General features: G+C 43.4%; 1 protein-coding gene across 2 annotated transcripts in view; it reads right to left on the reverse strand.

Annotated features, from left to right (window-relative positions):
* TREH (trehalase) overlaps positions 1-25570 on the reverse strand; it is a 269250-nt gene that overhangs the window by 62989 nt on the left and 180691 nt on the right. For both annotated transcript variants that reach the window (XM_086956715.1, XM_086956716.1), the window contains exons 9-11: positions 14343-14465; positions 9427-9476; positions 3929-4126 (exon numbers count right to left, since the gene is read on the reverse strand). In XM_086956715.1, the coding sequence (XP_086812841.1) occupies positions 3929-4126; positions 9427-9476; positions 14343-14465 (371 nt within the window). The remainder of the gene's footprint in view (positions 1-3928; positions 4127-9426; positions 9477-14342; positions 14466-25570) is intronic.

A 25570-nucleotide genomic window follows, 5' to 3' on the forward strand; every position in this document is an offset into this window, starting at 1 on the left:
TTACAACATGCTGAAATTAACAAGCATGCCAAGTCTTTCTTTTCTTTCTTTTTTAATAATTTTTTTCACTGAAATGTAACAAAAACTACATATCCCATAATGCCTCATAATTGGCTAACTATGGGCCAGTATAAATAGAAACACTGTAGAGGGACTAACCAACCGTGAGCAAGGCCGTGTGAGGCTGAAACGCGTTGGTGGGGTGAAAGTCTTGAAATAAATAAGGCTTAACAAAGACATCCTGATTGTGCCGCCTCCTTTGTTTTCCAATATATATATATATATATATATATATATATATATATATATATATATATATATATATATATATATATATATATATATATATATATATATATATATATATATATATATATATATATATGTATATATATATATATTTCCACGAAAGTCTGCCACAAAAGAAGAAGACTTGAGGCGGCACTCGAGGTTCGTGATGACTTCAGTCCTTTATTCTTTTCACCATTCTTTTCTTGCGACCTACTCAAGGGAGATTAACACACACCCTAAGGACTACAGGTACCATCATGCTGATGGTGGATGTGCTGAGCCACGCCCACTCAGGGTGGTGTTCAACAAAACTCAAATAAAAGTGAAGGCAAACAACAGGGTGTGTTTCTTGCCTGCTGCTGTGTGTCCCCATGAAGAAGAGGCGTAGTGGCCTCGAAACGCATCGGGAATCAGAATAAAGTGGAGAATGGGCGTGAGAGCTGAACGGAGGCTCTAAAGCTGGATGGCTGGGATGCCATGTGTGCCCTTCTAGAGCGCTAGAGCTCATTGTTTGTTCAATCAGTTAAATTAACTACCATTCCTCCACTGACTAAAGCCACACTCCTCCCCCTGCTTTAAAAGGTGAAATCGGGTTCCCCGCTGGACTTTGCCCCTGCTCATATCCTTAGAGAAATCTTCCTAGCTTGTCCCACCCCACCCCTCACACTCCTCAACGACTCACACAGCAATGGGGTTGTCCCTACCCCCCGCAAATCTGCAGTCGTCATCCCTATTTTAAAAAAGGCCGGCGCCGACCCATCATCCTCTTCTAACTATCGTCCCATCTCTCTCTTGCCTTACCTGGGCAAAGTTTTAGAAACCCATGTGACCAGTACCCTGAGCACCCACGTGGAGATAAATCATTGCCTCTCCCCTTGCCAGGCGGGCTTTCGGCCCCTCCACTCTACGGAGAAGGTGGTGATCTCAGTGATGGACGGGCTACGTGAAGGCATCGACACCAACCTCCCGCAAGCCCTCATCCTCTTAGATCTGTCCGCCGCTTTTGACACGGTGGACCACTCCATCCTTCTCACCCGTGTCAGGGCGGCGGGCATAGAGGGCTTAGCCTTCGCGTGGCTCGAGTCCTTCCTGAGCGAGAGGGCCCAGGCGGTCCATCTCGCCGGCTTCACTGCCGCCTCCCGCAAGGTAGTGTGTGGTGTCCCCCAGGGCTCTTCACTTTCCCCTCTTTTGTTTAATTTATACATCTATCCCCTCATTTTTATGTTGCAGCAGCTCGAGGTCACGGTGTTTAATTACGCCGATGACCTCCAGCTAATTTTCAACCTTTTCCATTCTCCCTCATCCGCCCTGAATGTCCAAACTGTTATGCTGTTCATTCAGGACTGGATGAACTGCAACCACCTCAAACTCAATCCGGACAAGACGGAGATGGTCTTGACCGGAGGTGGTTGCAGCCCCTGGTCTCCGTCCCATTGGCCCCCTTCACTTGGTGCTCCCCCACTCCCTGTTCCTAAGGTTAAAACTCTTGGCATCCTTCTGAACTCCCAACTTTCTGTCCACTCTCAGGTTAGTTCTGTGGTGTCCTCTTGTTTTTTCTTCCTCTGGACAATCAGGCAGATCTCCCGCTTCTTTTCCCTCCCGGCTCTAAAAATCATCATGATGGCAATGGTGCTCTCACGCCTTGATTATGGCAACATAATCTATAATGGCACGCCAGCCTATGCTATTCGCCGTTTGCAACTAGTGCAGAACCAGGCTGCCCGCGTGATTCATGGCCTGCCTAAATTTCATTGAGCCACCCCTTTATTGCAGGCATTACACTGGTTGCCTGTGAAAGAGCGAGCCTTATTTAAACTTGGCTGCCTCACCTTCCAGGCCAGAATGGGCACCGCTCCGGAGTTTATATGCTCTGCCATCAAGCCTTACATGCCAGGTAGAGAACTCCGCTCCACCCACATGGCACTCTTGGCCACTCCACGGTTCAGAAAGAAGAAGGCCGGTGGAACAAAATTTGCTGTTCTCGCTCCAGCTTTCTGGAACTCCCTCCCTATGGGACTTCGCACTACTTCTTCTTACATTGAGTTTCGGAAAAGTCTTAAAACTTTGCTTTTCTCCCGAGCTTTTACTGCCTAATCTCTCCTTGCCACCGCTGCTGTTCGCAATCTGAAAAGCGCCATGAAACCGCTGGGTACAAGTGCGCTAAATAAATATTTTTAAATTCAAAATTTTTAAATATACATATATATATACATGTATATATGTTAGTGTTTAGGGTGGGTAAAGGTTTATGCAGGTCATGGTAATTTTTAGGGTCGGTATGGGTTTTTGGGTGGGAAGCGTATTTCACGGTTTAGGGTGGGTATACGTTTTTGGATGGCAAGGGTATTTTTAAGGTTTAGGGTGGGTATGGGTTTTTTGGAGGCATGGGTATTTTTAGAGTTTAGGGTGGGTATGGGTATTTGGGCGCCAAGGGTATTTTTAGGGTTTTTGGGTGGCAAGGGTATTTTTAGGGTTTTGGGTGGGTAAGGGTTTTTGGGTAGAAATTGTATTTTTATGGATTAGGGTGTTTATGGATTTTTGGGTGGCAAGGGTATTTTTAGGGTTTAGGGGTTTTTGGGTGGCGTTTCACCCCTCTCCATTTCATAAATACTGACCCTGGGGTATGGGGTCACCGGGGCCAAAATTAAGCCCACATAGCCCCCCTGCCCTAAAAAAAGAATAAAGCCAAGCAACTCTCTTGAGACCAGTCCACGTCCCCTTTTCCCACCACTTTGCAAACATGCCTCCTGGGGCGCTACTCGTTTGGGGATGAAGTCCCCTTGGCTCTTGAGGGCCTTATGACTAAAGTGGACTTTCAACACAACCACTAGTGCGCCAGGAGGAGTGTTTGCAGAGTGGTGGAGAAAGGGGGCGTGGCCTCTGACGACATCTCAGCAATACAGCTATGTGGGTTCTTCTGGAGGTTACAAGAGGGGTAGTTGCCACCCAAGGACCTTCTGGAGCCAAGGGGACTTCATCCCCCAACCATAAGTGTGCCAGGAGATGTGTTTGCAGAGTGGTGGAGAAAGGGGGCGTTGCCTCCGAAGACCTCTCGGTAATCCCGCTGTGTGGGCCTTGCTGGAGGTAACAGGAGGACATGTTGGCCCCCAACGTCCCTCTGGTGCCAAGGTGACTTTATCCTCCAACAAGCAGTGAGCCAGGAGACGTGAATGCAGAGTGGTGGATAAAGGGTGTGTGGCCTCCTGAGACCTCTCAGTAATCCCACTGTGTGGACCTTACTGGAGGTTACAGGAGGGGAAGTTGGCCCCCAAGGACCCTACGGAGCAAAGGGGAATATATAAAACTGTAAAATACTTACATTTTTGTTGTAAAGATGTAAAGACATGCCTGGTAAAGGCATGTGCGTGGTAAAACGTTTTGTGGTAAAAGCATATGTGCTGTAATGGACGTGTTGTGAAGACGTGTAGTAACAGCATGCATGGTTCCTTCATACACCATTGTTAACTAGCAATGATAAGTTGGATGGGAATAATGCTCTGCTGTTATTTGAAGAACGTAATGCCTAGGATTTCATAGTTTTAACAAAAGGGTACTCAGAGTTGGGAACTGCTCACAGGCACAATATCTGTGTAACTTTGCAGGAGGACTAGGAGAAGGTCAAAGGCCAAGCACTTACCCAGCATGCCATGGAATTTAGCCAACAGCTGCTCAACCCGACACAGTATGGCATTGAGATCAACAGGTACTATGGTGCTGGTCCGCGTGTCAGTAAGCGTGGCTTGGCCGGCATTTGAACCAACGTACCAGCGTGAAGAAAAGTCCCAACCGGACTCTGCGGCTGCCTTGAGATCTGCAAAGAGGGTCTGTCTGGGACCTGTAGGGGTGATAGTGTGTTCAGACGTTTACTGAAATGGACGGCCAACCAAAACAGAGTAGTAGAAAAGATGACATAAGACGATAATGAACAATGAGATTCATATCTGTGAGGGTCATAGCATGCACAAACTGTTAAACAAAAGTGACGAGCAGGAGTAAGGAAAGAGATACAAAGGCTAGATAGTTGAACCTGAAGGATAGAGTCTGCCTGAAACATGCAATTTTTATGGTGGGTCAAGACCGTATGGATGATGGACAGACTGGGCATCAGGGAGTGTATTGAAAGACAAACTGACACAAAAAATAGGACCAATTGAGGAAATACAGTTGAGCTCAACCAACAAGTAACCTGAAAAAGGATGGCAGAGAAGCTAGGAGGACAAAATAAGCACCTGCCTGGCATCTGTGTGGGTCACCGTGTGTACAGACAGAATAACAAACAAGCAGCAAGACGAAAGAAGGGCACACCAAAATGACCTAACAAAATGTCCGTTGGCTGAGCAGACCCAGGTGTGAGGAACACAGACCCACAGACTACTTTAATCAAAACTGTTAAAGGATATTAATGCAGATTTTAGTAACAGACCTATAGTTTATTTTAATAAAATATTTACTGATTCATTTAGACCAATAGATGGCTTCGGAAGATCCCTATAGAGCGTTTAATGCAGGCCCATAAATGGCTTTAATAGAACATATGTTGCTCAAATTATTATAGGCATGTAGTTCTTGTTAATTCATCCCTAGAGATGGCTTTAATACACACATAGAGACACCTTTAATAGGGGACGGTAGATTACTTTAATGAATATATTTAGATGAAATTAATATTGACTTATATATAGTTTTAACTGAGATCTAGCCATAGATTTAATATACATCAATGGATGACTGTGATGGAGACCTATAAGTAGCTTTCATGTAGCTGTATACTCCATTTTAATACAAGCCACTGGATGGTTTAAAAAAAGAGCCGTCAGTGGCTTTAAAACGGGCATATGTAGATTTAATACAGACATAGCCCTAGAGTGCCTTCAAAACTAGACTGTAAATCAACTTAATACAGATCTATATATCTATATATATGAAATGGAGTCCCGTTATGGCTTCAATAAATGTAGTACAGGCCTACGGATGGCAATTAATACAGACCTATAGATAACATTTATCAAATACCCATAGATTAATAATTACCATAACATAATTTTAACACAAACCTTTATATGGCTTTAATACATGGTTCTGGATAGCTTTGATAAAGCTATATAACCGTCGGTAAGACATACCTACAGATTTGCTTGAACATAAAGGATGACAATAAAATACCATGGCTGGCTTTCATACATATTTAGGTCATTAGATGGATCAATCTAGGCTTTTCTATAGCTTTATGCATACCTAATGATGGCTTTAATACAGAGTTATAGGAGACTTTAAAACGTATGTGTACATGGCCATAATAAAGGCCTATAGAATACCATAATACAGATTGTTAGATTACTTTAACATAAATCTTTAGGTTACTTTATACAGTCGTCTACATGGCTTAATACAAGCCTTATATTACTTTAATAACCACCTTCATATGACATTAATACAGACCTACAGTTGACTTTAAATGGAGACTTGTAGATGGCTTTAATAAAGGACTGAAGAAGAACTAGTTAGACAGCTATAGGCATCTTTAATACATGACTATAAATAACTTTAATACACAACGCATATTGCAATGTAATCCATGTTGAGAGCCCATGGGCAGACTACGTGTAAATGGAGAATGTTATAATTTATGTGATTAACAATGCCCTAGTATAATGAAAATAAGTTTAAAAAAAATAAAAAATAACTGTAATACATTCCTACTTTAGATGACTTTAATTCAGACCTATAGTTAACTTTTATAAAAACCTAAGATTACTGTACTAAAGACCAGTAGAGACCTTGAAGCTTCTGTAGATGGCCTTAAGCCATCACAATTAGGCCTTCAATCATGTCTTCTTTGCATGTATATTAAAGTTGAACATAGGCCATTAAGGAGAAATCTATAGGTCTATATCAATAACACCTGAACGTATTTATTAAAAACATATGTGAACCAATAATAAAGTAATCTGTATGTGCCTTTACAACTGACCTATAGGTGGATTTAATGCAGGTCTGTAGTTTGGCTTTACAACAGACATATATATACCTTTACTACAGCTGTTCAGATGTCTTTAATACAGGGCTGAAAATTACATTTATAGAGACCAATAGATGACTTTATTAAGGCCAAATATAGGCTTGTAAAGATCATATTTGGCTGTAATGCAAGTGTATAGATGGCTTAAATACTTGCATCTAAAAATACCTATGGAATAATGTAATAAAAACATGTAAAGACTTTAATACACACTTATATATGGCTAAAATACACACCTTAAGATGGCATATATTCCTAAAGATATCTTTTAACAAAGGTCCATAGATTACTTTAATATTTTTAGATGTCAATATTTCGTACCTATAACGGTTATACTATAGACTTTGGGATGACCAAATCAGGTATCTATTGCAGGGGCGGCCTTAGGCATGTGCAAGCTGTGCACCTGCACAGGGCCGCCAAACCCCAGGGGCCACCATGCCAATATATATCCTTAATGCCTATATATATCCTTAATATAATAATCCTTTGAGGATGGATTCATATTTGCTTGACGGCCCCTGGCAGGGATTTGGCGGACTCCGGCTCTGTTCCACTTCCAAACACCCTGACCCCCTCCCTCTTTACTGGCCTATGAACCTGCGTTCCTCCGGAGGCCGCTACCTATGTTCCCTGCCCAGGGCCACCATGAGCCTAGAGCCGCCCCTGCTATTGGATGCTGTAATAAAAACCTATAGATGCATTTAAAGTACTTAAAACAGGGGTGATTAGGAACTCCTGGGGCTCACTAATCGTCTCACACAATATCTACTTTAGACTGAATCTATAATGTTGTGTTCACAGAGAAGGCGTTCACCCCACACCCTCAATACACCCTAAGCTTTTATGAACAGCAACATTCCTTAAGCACACGCAATTGCATAAATTATATGAAAATTATTTCACAAATGTCAACGTTTCTTGATGTCATATGCCCAATCTTTATTGCGCCACTGCCCACTACCAACACGTGCCTCTTCGGTAGGGCTTCTTGCCCCGCTACTTTTTATTGTTTGCATGTATGGCTTTTTTTTCACTTTGGATGGAGGAGGCATATTTGTGGCCAACACCAGGCTTGATATGCTCTTGTATATACGTTGCAGCGCTAACTGTAACTACAATGACAAAGGTCCAGAAACTGTACACCGATTTTGACGCATGGGTTTACACAAAATGTCACACCATGTCATAGGATGATAGTATTCATAGTAAGGACTTGTGGCCTATGCAAAATTGTGGCTTTGTTTTGTTCTAGCCCTGATGAAGTTGTGTGACAAGATGCCCGATTGACGAAATATATGTGTTGGCAGTGAAACAATAATGACTGAATACGTGACATCAACAAACTTTGAAATGTGTGAAATAACTTTCATGTAATTCTGTGAAATTGCGTGTGCTGGAGGAATGCTGCTGATGCCTTTAAAGTAGACCTGTACTTTCCTTTGAGACGCAGCTGACTTTAATACACATGACCTAATTATGGTTTTCATATACCACATTTAAATGTACATTTAGTTGGTTCTAACTTAGACCTAAACAGAGCTTTAACACAGACCTCTAGGAGGTTTCAAGAAATGCATTTAAATATTGTTAAATGATGTCGATACACACCTATTGGTGGCACCACATGATTCATACATTATTTTAATGCATATCTATAGATTGCTTTAAAACAGGTCTCAGAGTTACCTTTACTTGACTTTAATACATAGGTGGGTTTAATACTTGCCTATAGATGGCTTTAATGCAGGCCTATGGTCAGACCCCACACAAGAGTTGACATTCTCAGAGTAGAAGTGTAAGGGCATGCCTACTATGACACTGGGACCAATGGAGATAGCAAGAGGCTAAGACTCAACCAAAAATACATGTGGCACACAAAGTGGCTCCATGCCACCACCGGTGTGCCATAGCAATGCCCGTTAATAGCCTAGGCTTGTCTGAAGGTCTTGTGTGGGCCCAGTGTGTTCAGGGGATTCTGCATGGCCAGATTCACAACAGCACACCTTCCCCCATCATCCCCAGCCCCATCTGCTCAGGAAAGGACGCAATAATGACGCCGACAACCCTCAAGCACAGAAAAAAAGGCTGTAAGAAATATTGAGTTGCAACACACAAACAAAACAAGGATTGGCAAAGCTAATAGTTCTGTGTTTGAATTGCTAACTAGTACACTAAAACGATATACACAAGAGCAGACAGACAGAGTTCTGCAGTTGTAAGGTAGCCTCTCATGCAGTTCAATGCAAGCACTCGAGTGGAGGCAGAAGACAATCATCCAATAGCATTAGGAGTGCGACAAATACTCCACTGGGCTGAGCCAAAAAATGGACTGATAAAGTCCAAAGGCATAAAGAGGCTGGTCAAAGTAAGCCAATTGTTGAAAAGGGCAGACGTATAGCCCACTCTATGTATATTGTAAGCAATAGGTCTCTACGGCAGCTGTGATGTGAAAACCCAGACATACAAAGGAATGCACACTGTGATACAGAAAAAAATATCTAATGACATCACAAAAATCTGCTTAACATATAGGACAGCAAAGCAACGTAACAATAAAACAGAAAGACATGGCACTTGAATAAGGTAGTATGATAAAGCAGTGCAGAATGAATGACAACACAGGATAACATAACACAGAAGTGCATGCAAAGTTATACATGTACCCTTCCCGTAGTGGATAACTGCGTGACACATCATACATGAACAGAACATGGTTTAGCATACCAAAACATACAGTAATTTAGCACAGAATCCAATAGCATATCATAAATTTCCATAAAATAGCAAAGCGTTACATTACAATATATCAAAAACCTGCTGTAGTATAAGCATACCAAAAACATTTGAGACAATATAGCTGAAAGTAATTAGTACAGTATGGCTCAGCACAGAATAAACTAAAATATAGATTTGCTTGAAATGCTACATAACATAGATCACCGTAAGAGTGTAACATAACAAACATTACTATTAATAATATAGTCAGGACACACTAAGGGCTACAGATCATGAGATGCACAGTAAACATTTTTAAAAGTGAGGCAGCTAGAATTAAAAAAAAACTCCCTACAAGGCACAGAGGGTGATGGGACAGTGGCATACAGCCCGCTTACCCTCTTCCAAGCATGCGCCTTGTTTCAGGTCATCCATATAAGCCTCTGGTCTGTGAAAATAAGGTAGAGTGGTAAAAAAGTGGAGCAAGTAACAAGACAAAATTGGCCTCATAGCACCTGCATCTTCAGAATGAGGTAATTACCTTAACTCTATCATCTCACCACTCCCTGAGATGCGCAGAGAGCAGCCAGACGTCCTCCTCCTGGGTGAGGAGTGGATATTATTCACCTTTCACACCTGTGCGAGGTGCGGTAGGCTTCCCCTCCCAATGTGAGGAGTAGCTTGGTGTCAACTTTCTGCTTCCCGTGTAAGACATGCTTGGCGGTCATCTTTTCTACATTGGTTAATATGTGTAAATCTGCCATCTTTCTTCCCACCTTGGGACGCAAGTAAGGCAGTCAAGAGGGAGTGTTAGCCATAATCACTCAGTACTCCAGTTGGGATGTTGGGCCGATCATTCATCCCGAATGGTAGCCACTTTTCCTCCAAAGCATGATGAATGGACAGTGATCAAACTGTAATCATCCTTCATGTGGCATGGGTGGTGACCAGCTTTCCCCTCCTGTGCGAGGTATGGATGGTAGATCTCTTTTTACCTTGTGTACTGAAGGTGCCAATCTTTTTTGTCATTCTTTGCTGCATTAGCAGAAAATATTGTTTCTTCATTTAGGTGACACATGGAAGGAAGTAATCTTTTCTCTCCTGTGCAATGCATTGAAGGTCACCACATAGGATGCATGACTGGCAGCATCATCCCCACTTAAGTCATACACAGACAGAAGGTACCTTTTTCCTGCTACATGACGCTTGATGGCCATTAGCTCCCTAGCCGCAGAGATCTGCATTGACGAAGGCCACCTTGCTCTCCCTTGTGAGATGCATGGATGGCAGCCATGCTTTCATCCTGCGTGATACATAAACAAAAGTTATCTTTTCTCCTTGCGTTATATAATAAATGTTATTAGTCTTTCTTCTCTATTGCAATACTTGCATGGTGACCACTTTACTTCTCTTGCGTGATGCACTGGTGATAGCAATTTTTCTTTCCGGAGGGAATGCATGGTCAGAGGCCATCCAGCTTTCCCTCAAGCACTTGTCCATGTGATGCATGTCAGTCATTTTTTTATACATGTGAGATATGGCTAATGGTCATCATGCCTCCCTCTCATGGTGCAAGGTTTATGTCAATCCTTTCCCTCCCCCACCAGTGTGATGCATGGATGGCAGTGATTTTGTCTTCCCTTTAATTTACATGTGGTCATCTTTTCTCAGACCTAGTGAAACATGGAAAACAGGGATCCACCTTTTCAAGCACGTGGACACCCGCCATCTTTTCATTGTGCAAGAGCAACGGCCATCTTTTCTTAGGGACGCCTATATTTGTGACATAAAGACTAACCTCAAAGGTCTTTCAGTGGTATCTACTTGTCTATGAAGAATATTTCCAAATTTCCATAGAGCCTAGTAGAATGGTTCTTAACCTTTTGACTTCTGTGGACAACTACTTAATCATTACTGGAAGCCAGAGGCACTCACTGAATCTTTATTGGAATCCGGGGAGCCCACTGTGTCTTTACTGGAAACAGGGCCTACACCCTAAGTATTTTTGATGATTTTAACCTCAAAAAAATACACACATACAAATATCACAATTTTAATTAAAATGGGAAGATTGGAGCTTTTCTAAATTTGAGGCCACACATATCTCTGCAGCTCTTTTATCCAATTTTTTCCCCTTCAGGTTTTTGCCTAGCTTAGCGCTGATATGCCCCTGGGTGAGTCATTAGTATTACAAGAGGCCCTTAACATAACATAACATAACACACATCATCCATACTAAATTCTGTTTGATGAACTTACACTGCTCCCAATAATCAATCTGTGGATGCTTTATCCTCAAATTTCAAATTCCTTCACATTTACAAAACGTTTTAAAATGTGCAAGTTTACATTTCGTTTCTTTATTTGAATACATTTTATTCATCTGTAGGAAGGTGGCTACCTGACTATGGTTACCCCAGGTTTTTTGCCTTGTGTTTAGCTGGTTTTCGACTTAGTTGGCCTGGTTCCCTGCTAATCAGGGCCCCAGGCTATCTGCTCTCTCTGTAAAATGGATTCCATGTACCCTAGGAGCATAACTAGATTGGCTTGGGTCACCTTATCAGCCCCTGTACAGAGCAATATAGGTGCCCAGGGCATAGGTGCATCCAAGGCCTACCAGGGGCTGCAGCATAACTTTTGCCACCCCTGGCTGGCTATCTAAAATTGACACAACTGGCTGATCACTCAGCAGGGGCAAGGTGGTGTAATCACCCCTTGCTTAGATATAGTATGCCTATATCTAAACCTATCTGGACACATATATACCTATAAGTCACTCCTATGGCAGGACTTAACAATCCTGGAGGCAGAGTACTTGGTTTTATGTGAGATGGTGCTCTAGCATGAGCTGAGCCTGTCATCAGCTGTCGGGACCAATTCCCTAAGCTGTTCCGGGATAATGCCATACCATATACTATTAAGTGCATTATAATCCTCGCGGTTATATGTTAACTTTGGTTTGGCTTTATCAAAACATGTTGTGTAAGGTGTCATACGATTTGTAATACTATCCCCTCGACAGTCCTGTCGACGGGGATAGCATTCCACCCCTCTAGAGGGAGACAACATGTTACTTTGCTAAAACGCGGTTGATTTTAAAAGGAGCCTCAGCACCACAAAATGGATGCTTCTGCCACAGACACGAGTCTGACCTCCTGCTGCTGACCGAAACTCAGCCAAGGAGGCCTGGACCATGGGTTTCCGGTCACAGGGAGGTGTCACACCACCCCAGACAGGAGATAGTGGATTGTAGAAGGGAGGTTTGAAAAAAACCAGACAGTGCCTGGGGAGCACAAGGCTTCCCCTTGCATAATCCGGTCAAACCGGTTCTGGGGCACACCAGCCCCAGTCCCAGCGTGACCTGGACAAAGGGAAAGGGGTGTAACCACCTCCTTCCTGGGTCCCACCCATAGGAGGGGACCTAGCAGGTAATCCAACCCCCTAGATTGGTATAAGAATAGGAGCAGTGCCAACGCACTCAGATTATCCTGACTGAAACTTATGAAACAAAACTCTGAACCCTTTGACATCCTACTCGACGTAGAAGACTGAAGAATCTCCCTTGTGGTCAAGGAGTGACCACCCTGTGCAAACAGGCACCATCCAGCACCTCAATGTTTGCTTTGTTGCAGTTCCCGCCGGAACTCGAGCAACAGAGATCGACAAGACCAAGCGAGCCTGCCTTCTAACAGCCCGATCCACAGTCCCTGCAGAGCTGAGACCCGTGGAGGCGACCGGAAGCGTGGTGCCCGCCATCTTGGAAAGACCACGAGACACTGACCGTGCAGCCCACGAGTGACCCTCAAAGCTGTACATCGGGGTTTGAGAGGCCCCAGCCCTGAGCCACTTTTGCACCGAAGCTCACCCCTCTACACTCACCGAGTGCTGCGTGGGGCCCTTCTGCTTCTTTTGGATCAACGTGTTGGCCCGGTCACTTGCCCGTTGGCTTGTGGCCCCTGTGCCGACGAATTACGTAATCTAACTTGTGATTCTGGTTGCTCCAGACTTGCACTCGCTCCTCTGAAAAGGAGCACCCGCTCTGACCCTCCTGGTCTGAGTGAGAAGCAATCTTCCAGTCCTGCATGGATTGCTCTTGCCAAGTGTTGTTCGCTCCAATCCTGAAGCCGACACCGCCAACGGCGAGAGTCTTTGTGGGACAGCTCGTGATCCACTCCTGGACGTCGCAGATGCCCTAGAGTCCACGTGGCAGTGGAGAGAAGCTCCTCAACAACCACCTGATTGCGCCCGACATTGCCTGGTTCCGTCCTGGTTCCATCCTGGTCACTGCTGAGTGACCCAGACTCTGTCCTCTCTGCTTTCAGGTACTCTACAACTCTGATCCACCCTTGGATCACACCGAACACTTCTCCTTCACGACGCCTGCAGCATCTTCAGCTCCAAGCACCATCAACCAGAGTGACAAAACCCGACACTACTTCGCACCTGTGCACCCGCTTCCTGTGGGTGAGGTAACTCATCAACGCCGGTGTTTCCACACTGGTACACACCTATAGTGTATGTGTCTAAAGTTTCATCTTGCTAGGTTAAGCGGAAGTCTCCTTAAACTATAACTTTATAACTTTTACGCACCATTGACTTTGCATTGGTGCGTGCGTGTGCTTTAAGCGCTGCACCCGAATCCCGCTGGCTTTCCCCGACTTCAGCATTGCTAGTCCCGACTGCTCCCAGCGATTCCCTAGGCCCAACCACTGTTCGATTGGTATCTCTTATACCACTTTTTTAATATATGGTTTGCGTGGCCCCCCGGCCTCATCCATAATTGTGCAACTTTCATATGTTTAACTGTGCTTTTGTTTTAACGCTTGTGCCTCTGCACTCATAAAGAGTACAGAGGATTATTTTAGAAATAAATACATATATTTTTAAATATAACTTGTGTGGTGTCCTTTCATTTGGTATTACAGGATTGTGATTGGTAAAACAGCTCGCTTAACACGACCTCTTAAGTTAAGCCTTTAAGGCTGCTTAGTCCATGCTACCATTAGGATAGCTTGTCTAATAAGGTTGACTTACAACCAGACACCATAAGGGATTGTTTGGACTGATACAAGGTGGTTCCAGAATTGGAAACATCACATATCAGGCCAACTTCTCACATCATCTATTAATGATGTTTAATTTTCCAAGCAGTAGATGACCCCCTGAATACGCTTTGCGAATCCCCCAGGGGTTCCCGGAACACAGGTTAAGAACCACTGGCCTAGTAGTTGTCTACAGACATGCATGCCTCCCAGTTTAGAGGTATATGGGGCAGCATTAAATGCCAGCAAGAGGAGAAAGCCATGCAACGTACCTGGGACCCCCCACTTGAACACTGTACCGATTCAGAGTGTAATTTCTTCTGTTGATTTCAATCTCCAAGCTGCGGTTTGTCATCCAGAACGTGTACTCCTTCTCCAGAAGTTGGATGTTTTTCCTGGGTGAGGGAACAAGTGAATGCAAGGTTAAGGGTACTCGTGTGCATCAACATAAACCAGTAGTGTGCTGATTTAGATACATATTGAAGTGATAAAACAATATACAAGCTTGTAGGCATGCTTAAATGGCACGAGGAGTACAACTGCCATTTTTGGATAGAATCTGTGAAGAGTTAATTCTGACAAAAACAAATAATCGATACTATTTTTATAAAGTATTTGTCATAGGTGCTAGGCTCTCTCTTACACGTGGAAAGATGGGAGCACAATGTGCTTGTTAAAATACCCCTCACACTCTAAAAAACCAAGTAGAGTCATGCTTCATCATAGGGGTCTTCCCGCCCCTATAACGGGACGGGGCGTGCTGCGACCAAACGGAATACGCGGGAGCACTAAGATGTGACAGTGGCTATGTGTGGGTGTATGGGAATCAGTGAGGTGTAGGGACCTACCACTAGTGAGGGTGCAAAAAGTGAGAAAAATGGAAAAAAATGTTAAAAATTCCCTGGCTTGGTAGAAAAAAACAATTTTATTAACTTCTCCAGCTGGGAATATTAAGAAAGGGTTGTGTGGTAGGGCATTAGCCACTACCTTGTCGACATGTTTCGTAAGCAGTCCCCCACTGCTTACTCATCAGGACCAAAAGAACAGTCCCTACTGTATTTACTCAGTTACTAACAAGTGATGCCTACTGTCCTATAAACAGCCAACAAAAATCAGTTGGCTGTTTAGGCCTCTGGGCATGAGTTGGCCCAAGTGAGGCAGAAAAATCGACCTATTGCGGTCTCTGCAAGAAAAGAGGGAAGAGAAAAACCAAAATAAATTTATGCAAAAAACATTGTTCTCTAAATGACACACAAACGAACAGGTATTTGCCTTTCTGATAGGGCACTTGTGGTATTTCAAAGGATTCAAAAGCGGTTCTCTTTCACAATAAAACATGTAATAATGTTTCTCTCGGTTTCCCAGCCCTTTGTGGGGGACACCAGTGGTACCGTTTATGTCGGGACCTTCCTTGTAATCTCACACATACACAACAACAATCGCGACTCAATGCATTTCCAACAAACTAACAAAAGAGAGGGGAGGGGGACCTCCTTGCTATTGTTTTTAACAGTAGTAATGTTTGACATACTTATCTCAGCAGTTATCTATGCCCCATGAGGTTTTGCAGGCGAAGGGTAATCTGCGCAGTTTTGCTATGGAAAACAAGGTTTTTGTTCAGGTGTTTGAACAGAAATGCCACGAGGTATTCTGTGCGTCTCATCTGCCCCTGCGACCCGTTTATTAAAGACTCAAGGTCGGAGTCTATTACTTACAATTCTGCGGCAAAAGGAAAGCATTGTTCCTACCCCCGTGCACCTCCGAGGATTGCCGGACTCGAGTGCCACGGTGTTTTGAAAGCGACTATGCTTCCGCCTTCGTTGCGCGTTGGGTGCCGCCCCTTTACTAACGCTAGAGCGTTAACAAATATGGCGGTGTGTTTTCGGCACAGCCGAAGGGCCGAGGAGGCGGGAGTCTTTTTTCTCTTTCTAAAAATCGGCTTGACAGTATCTAAATAACGCAATTATCCTCGCCCTTATTTTTGAGAGGATACCACGAGATTTTCAAATGGTATGGTTCATTGGTACATGTTGTTACTTCGTGAAGATAAATATATTCTCAAAAAAATTTTTTAAAGAGGATATTTTTTGGAGACAAGTCAGGGGTTGGGGTTGAGATGCTAGTTGTTGCATATATACCTTCATAGTTTCCCAAGCGCTTGGCAATTCATTATAGTAGTGACTCAATAGATGGTGATCATTATGTACAGACATTAGTTATAGGATGGAATCCCAAGGGGGAAGAAAGGAGACTGCTGGGGGGGGGAAAGAACAATTTTTGACTAGCCTACATTTGGCTCCATGGTATATCATCGTTCAATCCATGCTTGTGTGACTGGATGCGAAAGACCCATCGTTGTTCTTTTTCCAACAGAAATCTCTCATTTTTTACTAGTTCTATTACTGTCCACTTGATTTCCTCGGGTTTGTGGTTCATTTCCAGGAAATGGTTAGTCAGTTTGGTACTTGATTTTCTGCATTTGATTGTACTTTTGTGTTCACCAATCCTTACTTTAATTGCTCTACTAGTCATGCCTACGTATTCCAGTTGGCATGGGCAGGTTATAAGATATACCACATTCGTACTGTTGCAGTTACTGAACGCTCTCTGCTCCCAGACAGTTCCATTCCCGAAAGTTATTTGTTTGCTTTTTCTGGTTAGTCCACATACCTTGCATCCACCACATGGGTAGTGGCCCTGGACAAAGTTGGGGTCTCTTTGTATATTAATGTTCGATTGTGGTCTGGTATGAACCAGGACATCCCTCAGGCTTTTTGCTTTCTTGTGTGCGAACATGGGTTTTGATATATCTAACCCACCACTGTTCAGGATTTTCCAATTTTTGTTAATGATCTTAGTTACTTGATTGGAACTGGTGTTATAAGTAGTCACACAGATCGGACGTTTTTCTTCATCTTTTGCTGTTTTCTCTTCCAATAGGCTTTCCCGACAGTTGTTCCTAGCTCGTGTGTAGGCCTGATTGATAACATGGTCAGGGTACATCCGTGCCTTTAGTTTCTTTTTCAGGTCGCTTGCCTGGGTTTTAAAAGCCTCAATCTCAGTGCAATTCCTTCGTAAACGCAAGAACTGCCCATATGGTAGATTGTCACGCAGATGTTTTGGATGGAAGCTAGTGTACATGAGAAGGCAGTTCTTAGAAGTGCCTTTGAAATGAGTCGTGGTCATCAGTTTTCCATCCTTAGGAAAAATATTTAGATCAAGGAATACCAGGTTGCTCCTGGATACCGTGCTGGTGAACCTTAGGAACTCATCTTGCAGATTAAGCCAGGTCAGAAACTGTTCTGCACCCTTTTCATCTCCATCCCAGATGATAAGGATATCATCGATGTAACGTTTCCATAGTTTTATCCTTGGTCTGAATGGGTTGTTGGGGTTCAATATCTTTGTCACCTCTAGATGGTGAACGTACAGACCAGCTATACTGGGGGCAAATGTACTTCCCATGCTGGTCCCATGCCTTTGTATGTACAGGGTGCCTTCATACTCAAAAAAGTTCTCTTTCAAAGCTAATGCACAACAGTTCATTACCACATTCCGCGGTGTTTGGTATTCCCAGAAGTCCTCAAATAAGACATCCTCAATGATGTCTAGGGTAGCTTGATGGGGTAGGCTAGTGTACAGACTTTCAACATCACAGCTGATTAACAGTTGGGTTTTTGGATCAAACTGTGTCTCTTCCAGAAGGTTCAGTACTTCTTTTGTATCTTTCAGATACGTGGACGTTTTTTGGACCATTGGTCTTAGGAATGCGTCCGCGAACCTAGAGACTGGTTCCAGGACCGACCCAATGCCTGAGACAATTGGTCTCCCTGGAGGCTTCTGTAGGTTTTTGTGGATCTTTGGTAGTGTGTATAGGTAGGGGGTCCTTGGATTCTTTTGAATAAGAAACTCCCCCTCCTTCTTAGTGATCCAATCATGTGACAGTGCCTCCTCAACCATGGTGCCTATCTTGGTTTGTATACTGTTTGTAGGGTCATTCTGGATGACTTTGTAGTTCCTTTCATCCTGTAATAACCTTCTACACTCTTTGTCGTAGTTTTCCACGTTCTGTATTACCGTTGCACCACCCTTATCAGCAGGTTTTATTATTAGTCTTCTGTTGTTGCTCAGGTCGCGTAGAGCTTGTCTCTCTTCACTGGTAGTATTCTGAAAGATACGTTGTTCTTTTGGGTTTATGTTCTCCAAATCTTTCATTACCGCTTTTTCAAAAGCGAGAAGTTCGACAGGAAGGGTGCTGTCCAGTGGCGTGAAATTAGATTTCGGTCTCAAATTTGTATCCCCTTGTTCAGAGGTGTTCTCTTTGTCTTTAAAGAACACTTGTAGTTTCAAACGTCGCATAAACTCTTGGACTTCCTGACAAAGATGGAATTTGTCCATGTTAGCTGTCGGCACATATCCCAGGCCTTTTTCCAAAACCCTTCTTTGTGAAGGGGTGAGTTCAGTGTCTGAAAGGTTGACAATCAAGCTCATTTCTTGCTCGTTGAGGCGCCCGTCATGCTCCTTGTTGAGACTCGAGGGGTCTCCTCTTCCTCGTTGTTCCAATGGACTGTTGACCCTCTCCGGTTCCTTCCTTTTGTTCTCCCTTGGCGTGCCCCTAAAAAAGGAGCCGATGGATCAAAATATCCATAATCCTGTTGCTGATAGCCCCAGTTGGGGTATGGTCCTTGTGGGTGCTGGAAGGGTGGTGGTCCATAGGGTTGTTGCTGGTGGTACATCATAGGAGGGTTGAAAGTATTCCATCCTCTTGAACCCCTAAAGTTCGGTCTGCGGAAATTCCTCCTATTGCCACGTTGTCTGGGGCTTCTATTCCTACTTGAGTTTGAGCTGTTTGAACCTGAATCGGATGTTCCGTCTTCCGATGCGTTGTCATTAGATGTTTTGTAATCATCCCTAATATAGGGATAGATCCTCTCTTTTGTCCATCGGCTGTTGTCCTTCTTTAGTTTCTCATACTTGCTGTCTTTTAGAGTAGTTTCAAATTCATTCAGGGTTTTATTCATTTCGTCTAGATATTTCTTGATATCAGCTGGAGATTCATAGCTTTTGATACGTACTTCTATGGTCTGTATTTCTATTTTTAGTTCGCTGGCCAATCTACTCGCTGTTTTTATAATCAGTACTATCCAATCTCTAGTACATCTCCAAGAGATTTTAGACCAGTCTATTTTGAAGGTCTTGTCGTGTAGAAAGATGAATGGTTCATTGCGGACAACAAGGCCAGATGGTGCAGTGTTCACCTTTAGATATTCAGACATGAGTAACCCATGGAGAGCTGTCTTAATTTGTGTCTTCCTTAGTTCCTCTAACTCGTCCCAATCATTGTTTTTATTTGAAGGGCCCGTAGTGTTCAGACCCTCAAAATTTCCCAGGGATGCCATCAGATTTGAGATTTCGTCTTCGCTGAAGGTTAGGCCTAGGTCGGCCATTGTAGTTCGTGGTAAGATAAATAGCCGGTCCCCTTTATCTGTCAAGAGTTAGTTGTGTAGTGCAGAATCACTTTTGAAGTAGTGATGTACCAGAAAGAAATGTTCAATTCTTTAGAAGCTTCTGCAGCTGTGCGCTGCCGGTAAATCCAAACCAAAAGGAGAAGCGTAGAGGTATTGATAGAATCACCCTCCAAAGTAAGCTTATATAACCACAGAGATTCTATCAAAAAAGTGAAATGAGTGATACTATTTTTATAAAGTATTTGTCATAGGTGCTAGGCTCTCTCTTACACGTGGAAAGATGGGAGCACAATGTGCTTGTTAAAATACCCCTCACACTCTAAAAAACCAAGTAGAGTCATGCTTCATCATAGGGGTCTTCCCGCCCCTATAACGGGACGGGGCGTGCTGCGACCAAACGGAATACGCGGGAGCACTAAGATGTGACAGTGGCTATGTGTGGGTGTATGGGAATCAGTGAGGTGTAGGGACCTACCACTAGTGAGGGTGCAAAAAGTGAGAAAAATGGAAAAAAATGTTAAAAATTCCCTGGCTTGGTAGAAAAAAACAATTTTATTAACTTCTCCAGCTGGTCTAGCAAGGAGGTCCCCCTCCCCTCTCTTTTGTTAGTTTGTTGGAAATGCATTGAGTCGCGATTGTTGTTGTGTATGTGTGAGATTACAAGGAAGGTCCCGACATAAACGGTACCACTGGTGTCCCCCACAAAGGGCTGGGAAACCGAGAGAAACATTATTACATGTTTTATTGTGAAAGAGAACCGCTTTTGAATCCTTTGAAATACCACAAGTGCCCTATCAGAAAGGCAAATACCTGTTCGTTTGTGTGTCATTTAGAGAACAATGTTTTTTGCATAAATTTATTTTGGTTTTTCTCTTCCCTCTTTTCTTGCAGAGACCGCAATAGGTCGATTTTTCTGCCTCACTTGGGCCAACTCATGCCCAGAGGCCTAAACAGCCAACTGATTTTTGTTGGCTGTTTATAGGACAGTAGGCATCACTTGTTAGTAACTGAGTAAATACAGTAGGGACTGTTCTTTTGGTCCTGATGAGTAAGCAGTGGGGGACTGCTTACGAAACATGTCGACAAGGTAGTGGCTAATGCCCTACCACACAACCCCTTCTTAATATTCCCAGCTGGAGAAGTTAATAAAATTGTTTTTTTCTACCAAGCCAGGGAATTTTTAACATTTTTTTCCATTTTTCTCACTTTTTGCACCCTCACTAGTGGTAGGTCCCTACACCTCACTGATTCCCATACACCCACACATAGCCACTGTCACATCTTAGTGCTCCCGCGTATTCCGTTTGGTCGCAGCACGCCCCGTCCCGTTATAGGGGCGGGAAGACCCCTATGATGAAGCATGACTCTACTTGGTTTTTTAGAGTGTGAGGGGTATTTTAACAAGCACATTGTGCTCCCATCTTTCCACGTGTAAGAGAGAGCCTAGCACCTATGACAAATACTTTATAAAAATAGTATCACTCATTTCACTTTTTTGATAGAATCTCTGTGGTTATATAAGCTTACTTTGGAGGGTGATTCTATCAATACCTCTACGCTTCTCCTTTTGGTTTGGATTTACCGGCAGCGCACAGCTGCAGAAGCTTCTAAAGAATTGAACATTTCTTTCTGGTACATCACTACTTCAAAAGTGATTCTGCACTACACAACTAACTCTTGACAGATAAAGGGGACCGGCTATTTATCTTACCACGAACTACAATGGCCGACCTAGGCCTAACCTTCAGCGAAGACGAAATCTCAAATCTGATGGCATCCCTGGGAAATTTTGAGGGTCTGAACACTACGGGCCCTTCAAATAAAAACAATGATTGGGACGAGTTAGAGGAACTAAGGAAGACACAAATTAAGACAGCTCTCCATGGGTTACTCATGTCTGAATATCTAAAGGTGAACACTGCACCATCTGGCCTTGTTGTCCGCAATGAACCATTCATCTTTCTACACGACAAGACCTTCAAAATAGACTGGTCTAAAATCTCTTGGAGATGTACTAGAGATTGGATAGTACTGATTATAAAAACAGCGAGTAGATTGGCCAGCGAACTAAAAATAGAAATACAGACCATAGAAGTACGTATCAAAAGCTATGAATCTCCAGCTGATATCAAGAAATATCTAGACGAAATGAATAAAACCCTGAATGAATTTGAAACTACTCTAAAAGACAGCAAGTATGAGAAACTAAAGAAGGACAACAGCCGATGGACAAAAGAGAGGATCTATCCCTATATTAGGGATGATTACAAAACATCTAATGACAACGCATCGGAAGACGGAACATCCGATTCAGGTTCAAACAGCTCAAACTCAAGTAGGAATAGAAGCCCCAGACAACGTGGCAATAGGAGGAATTTCCGCAGACCGAACTTTAGGGGTTCAAGAGGATGGAATACTTTCAACCCTCCTATGATGTACCACCAGCAACAACCCTATGGACCACCACCCTTCCAGCACCCACAAGGACCATACCCCAACTGGGGCTATCAGCAACAGGATTATGGATATTTTGATCCATCGGCTCCTTTTTTAGGGGCACGCCAAGGGAGAACAAAAGGAAGGAACCGGAGAGGGTCAACAGTCCATTGGAACAACGAGGAAGAGGAGACCCCTCGAGTCTCAACAAGGAGCATGACGGGCGCCTCAACGAGCAAGAAATGAGCTTGATTGTCAACCTTTCAGACACTGAACTCACCCCTTCACAAAGAAGGGTTTTGGAAAAAGGCCTGGGATATGTGCCGACAGCTAACATGGACAAATTCCATCTTTGTCAGGAAGTCCAAGAGTTTATGCGACGTTTGAAACTACAAGTGTTCTTTAAAGACAAAGAGAACACCTCTGAACAAGGGGATACAAATTTGAGACCGAAATCTAATTTCACGCCACTGGACAGCACCCTTCCTGTCGAACTTCTCGCTTTTGAAAAAGCGGTAATGAAAGATTTGGAGAACATAAACCCAAAAGAACAACGTATCTTTCAGAATACTACCAGTGAAGAGAGACAAGCTCTACGCGACCTGAGCAACAACAGAAGACTAATAATAAAACCTGCTGATAAGGGTGGTGCAACGGTAATACAGAACGTGGAAAACTACGACAAAGAGTGTAGAAGGTTATTACAGGATGAAAGGAACTACAAAGTCATCCAGAATGACCCTACAAACAGTATACAAACCAAGATAGGCACCATGGTTGAGGAGGCACTGTCACATGATTGGATCACTAAGAAGGAGGGGGAGTTTCTTATTCAAAAGAATCCAAGGACCCCCTACCTATACACACTACCAAAGATCCACAAAAACCTACAGAAGCCTCCAGGGAGACCAATTGTCTCAGGCATTGGGTCGGTCCTGGAACCAGTCTCTAGGTTCGCGGACGCATTCCTAAGACCAATGGTCCAAAAAACGTCCACGTATCTGAAAGATACAAAAGAAGTACTGAACCTTCTGGAAGAGACACAGTTTGATCCAAAAACCCAACTGTTAATCAGCTGTGATGTTGAAAGTCTGTACACTAGCCTACCCCATCAAGCTACCCTAGACATCATTGAGGATGTCTTATTTGAGGACTTCTGGGAATACCAAACACCGCGGAATGTGGTAATGAACTGTTGTGCATTAGCTTTGAAAGAGAACTTTTTTGAGTATGAAGGCACCCTGTACATACAAAGGCATGGGACCAGCATGGGAAGTACATTTGCCCCCAGTATAGCTGGTCTGTACGTTCACCATCTAGAGGTGACAAAGATATTGAACCCCAACAACCCATTCAGACCAAGGATAAAACTATGGAAACGTTACATCGATGATATCCTTATCATCTGGGATGGAGATGAAAAGGGTGCAGAACAGTTTCTGACCTGGCTTAATCTGCAAGATGAGTTCCTAAGGTTCACCAGCACGGTATCCAGGAGCAACCTGGTATTCCTTGATCTAAATATTTTTCCTAAGGATGGAAAACTGATGACCACGACTCATTTCAAAGGCACTTCTAAGAACTGCCTTCTCATGTACACTAGCTTCCATCCAAAACATCTGCGTGACAATCTACCATATGGGCAGTTCTTGCGTTTACGAAGGAATTGCACTGAGATTGAGGCTTTTAAAACCCAGGCAAGCGACCTGAAAAAGAAACTAAAGGCACGGATGTACCCTGACCATGTTATCAATCAGGCCTACACACGAGCTAGGAACAACTGTCGGGAAAGCCTATTGGAAGAGAAAACAGCAAAAGATGAAGAAAAACGTCCGATCTGTGTGACTACTTATAACACCAGTTCCAATCAAGTAACTAAGATCATTAACAAAAATTGGAAAATCCTGAACAGTGGTGGGTTAGATATATCAAAACCCATGTTCGCACACAAGAAAGCAAAAAGCCTGAGGGATGTCCTGGTTCATACCAGACCACAATCGAACATTAATATACAAAGAGACCCCAACTTTGTCCAGGGCCACTACCCATGTGGTGGATGCAAGGTATGTGGACTAACCAGAAAAAGCAAACAAATAACTTTCGGGAATGGAACTGTCTGGGAGCAGAGAGCGTTCAGTAACTGCAACAGTACGAATGTGGTATATCTTATAACCTGCCCATGCCAACTGGAATACGTAGGCATGACTAGTAGAGCAATTAAAGTAAGGATTGGTGAACACAAAAGTACAATCAAATGCAGAAAATCAAGTACCAAACTGACTAACCATTTCCTGGAAATGAACCACAAACCCGAGGAAATCAAGTGGACAGTAATAGAACTAGTAAAAAATGAGAGATTTCTGTTGGAAAAAGAACAACGATGGGTCTTTCGCATCCAGTCACACAAGCATGGATTGAACGATGATATACCATGGAGCCAAATGTAGGCTAGTCAAAAATTGTTCTTTCCCCCCCCCAGCAGTCTCCTTTCTTCCCCCTTGGGATTCCATCCTATAACTAATGTCTGTACATAATGATCACCATCTATTGAGTCACTACTATAATGAATTGCCAAGCGCTTGGGAAACTATGAAGGTATATATGCAACAACTAGCATCTCAACCCCAACCCCTGACTTGTCTCCAAAAAATATCCTCTTTAAAAAATTTTTTTGAGAATATATTTATCTTCACGAAGTAACAACATGTACCAATGAACCATACCATTTGAAAATCTCGTGGTATCCTCTCAAAAATAAGGGCGAGGATAATTGCGTTATTTAGATACTGTCAAGCCGATTTTTAGAAAGAGAAAAAAGACTCCCGCCTCCTCGGCCCTTCGGCTGTGCCGAAAACACACCGCCATATTTGTTAACGCTCTAGCGTTAGTAAAGGGGCGGCACCCAACGCGCAACGAAGGCGGAAGCATAGTCGCTTTCAAAACACCGTGGCACTCGAGTCCGGCAATCCTCGGAGGTGCACGGGGGTAGGAACAATGCTTTCCTTTTGCCGCAGAATTGTAAGTAATAGACTCCGACCTTGAGTCTTTAATAAACGGGTCGCAGGGGCAGATGAGACGCACAGAATACCTCGTGGCATTTCTGTTCAAACACCTGAACAAAAACCTTGTTTTCCATAGCAAAACTGCGCAGATTACCCTTCGCCTGCAAAACCTCATGGGGCATAGATAACTGCTGAGATAAGTATGTCAAACATTACTACTGTTAAAAACAATAGCAAGGAGGTCCCCCTCCCCTCTCTTTTGTTAGTTTGTTGGAAATGCATTGAGTCGCGATTGTTGTTGTGTATGTGTGAGATTACAAGGAAGGTCCCGACATAAACGGTACCACTGGTGTCCCCCACAAAGGGCTGGGAAACCGAGAGAAACATTATTACATGTTTTATTGTGAAAGAGAACCGCTTTTGAATCCTTTGAAATACCACAAGTGCCCTATCAGAAAGGCAAATACCTGTTCGTTTGTGTGTCATTTAGAGAACAATGTTTTTTGCATAAATTTATTTTGGTTTTTCTCTTCCCTCTTTTCTTGCAGAGACCGCAATAGGTCGATTTTTCTGCCTCACTTGGGCCAACTCATG

The sequence above is a fragment of the Lissotriton vulgaris genome, chromosome 2_1 (genome assembly GCF_964263255.1).
Source record: "Lissotriton vulgaris chromosome 2_1, aLisVul1.2, whole genome shotgun sequence".
NCBI classification, from domain to species: Eukaryota; Metazoa; Chordata; class Amphibia; order Caudata; family Salamandridae; genus Lissotriton; species Lissotriton vulgaris.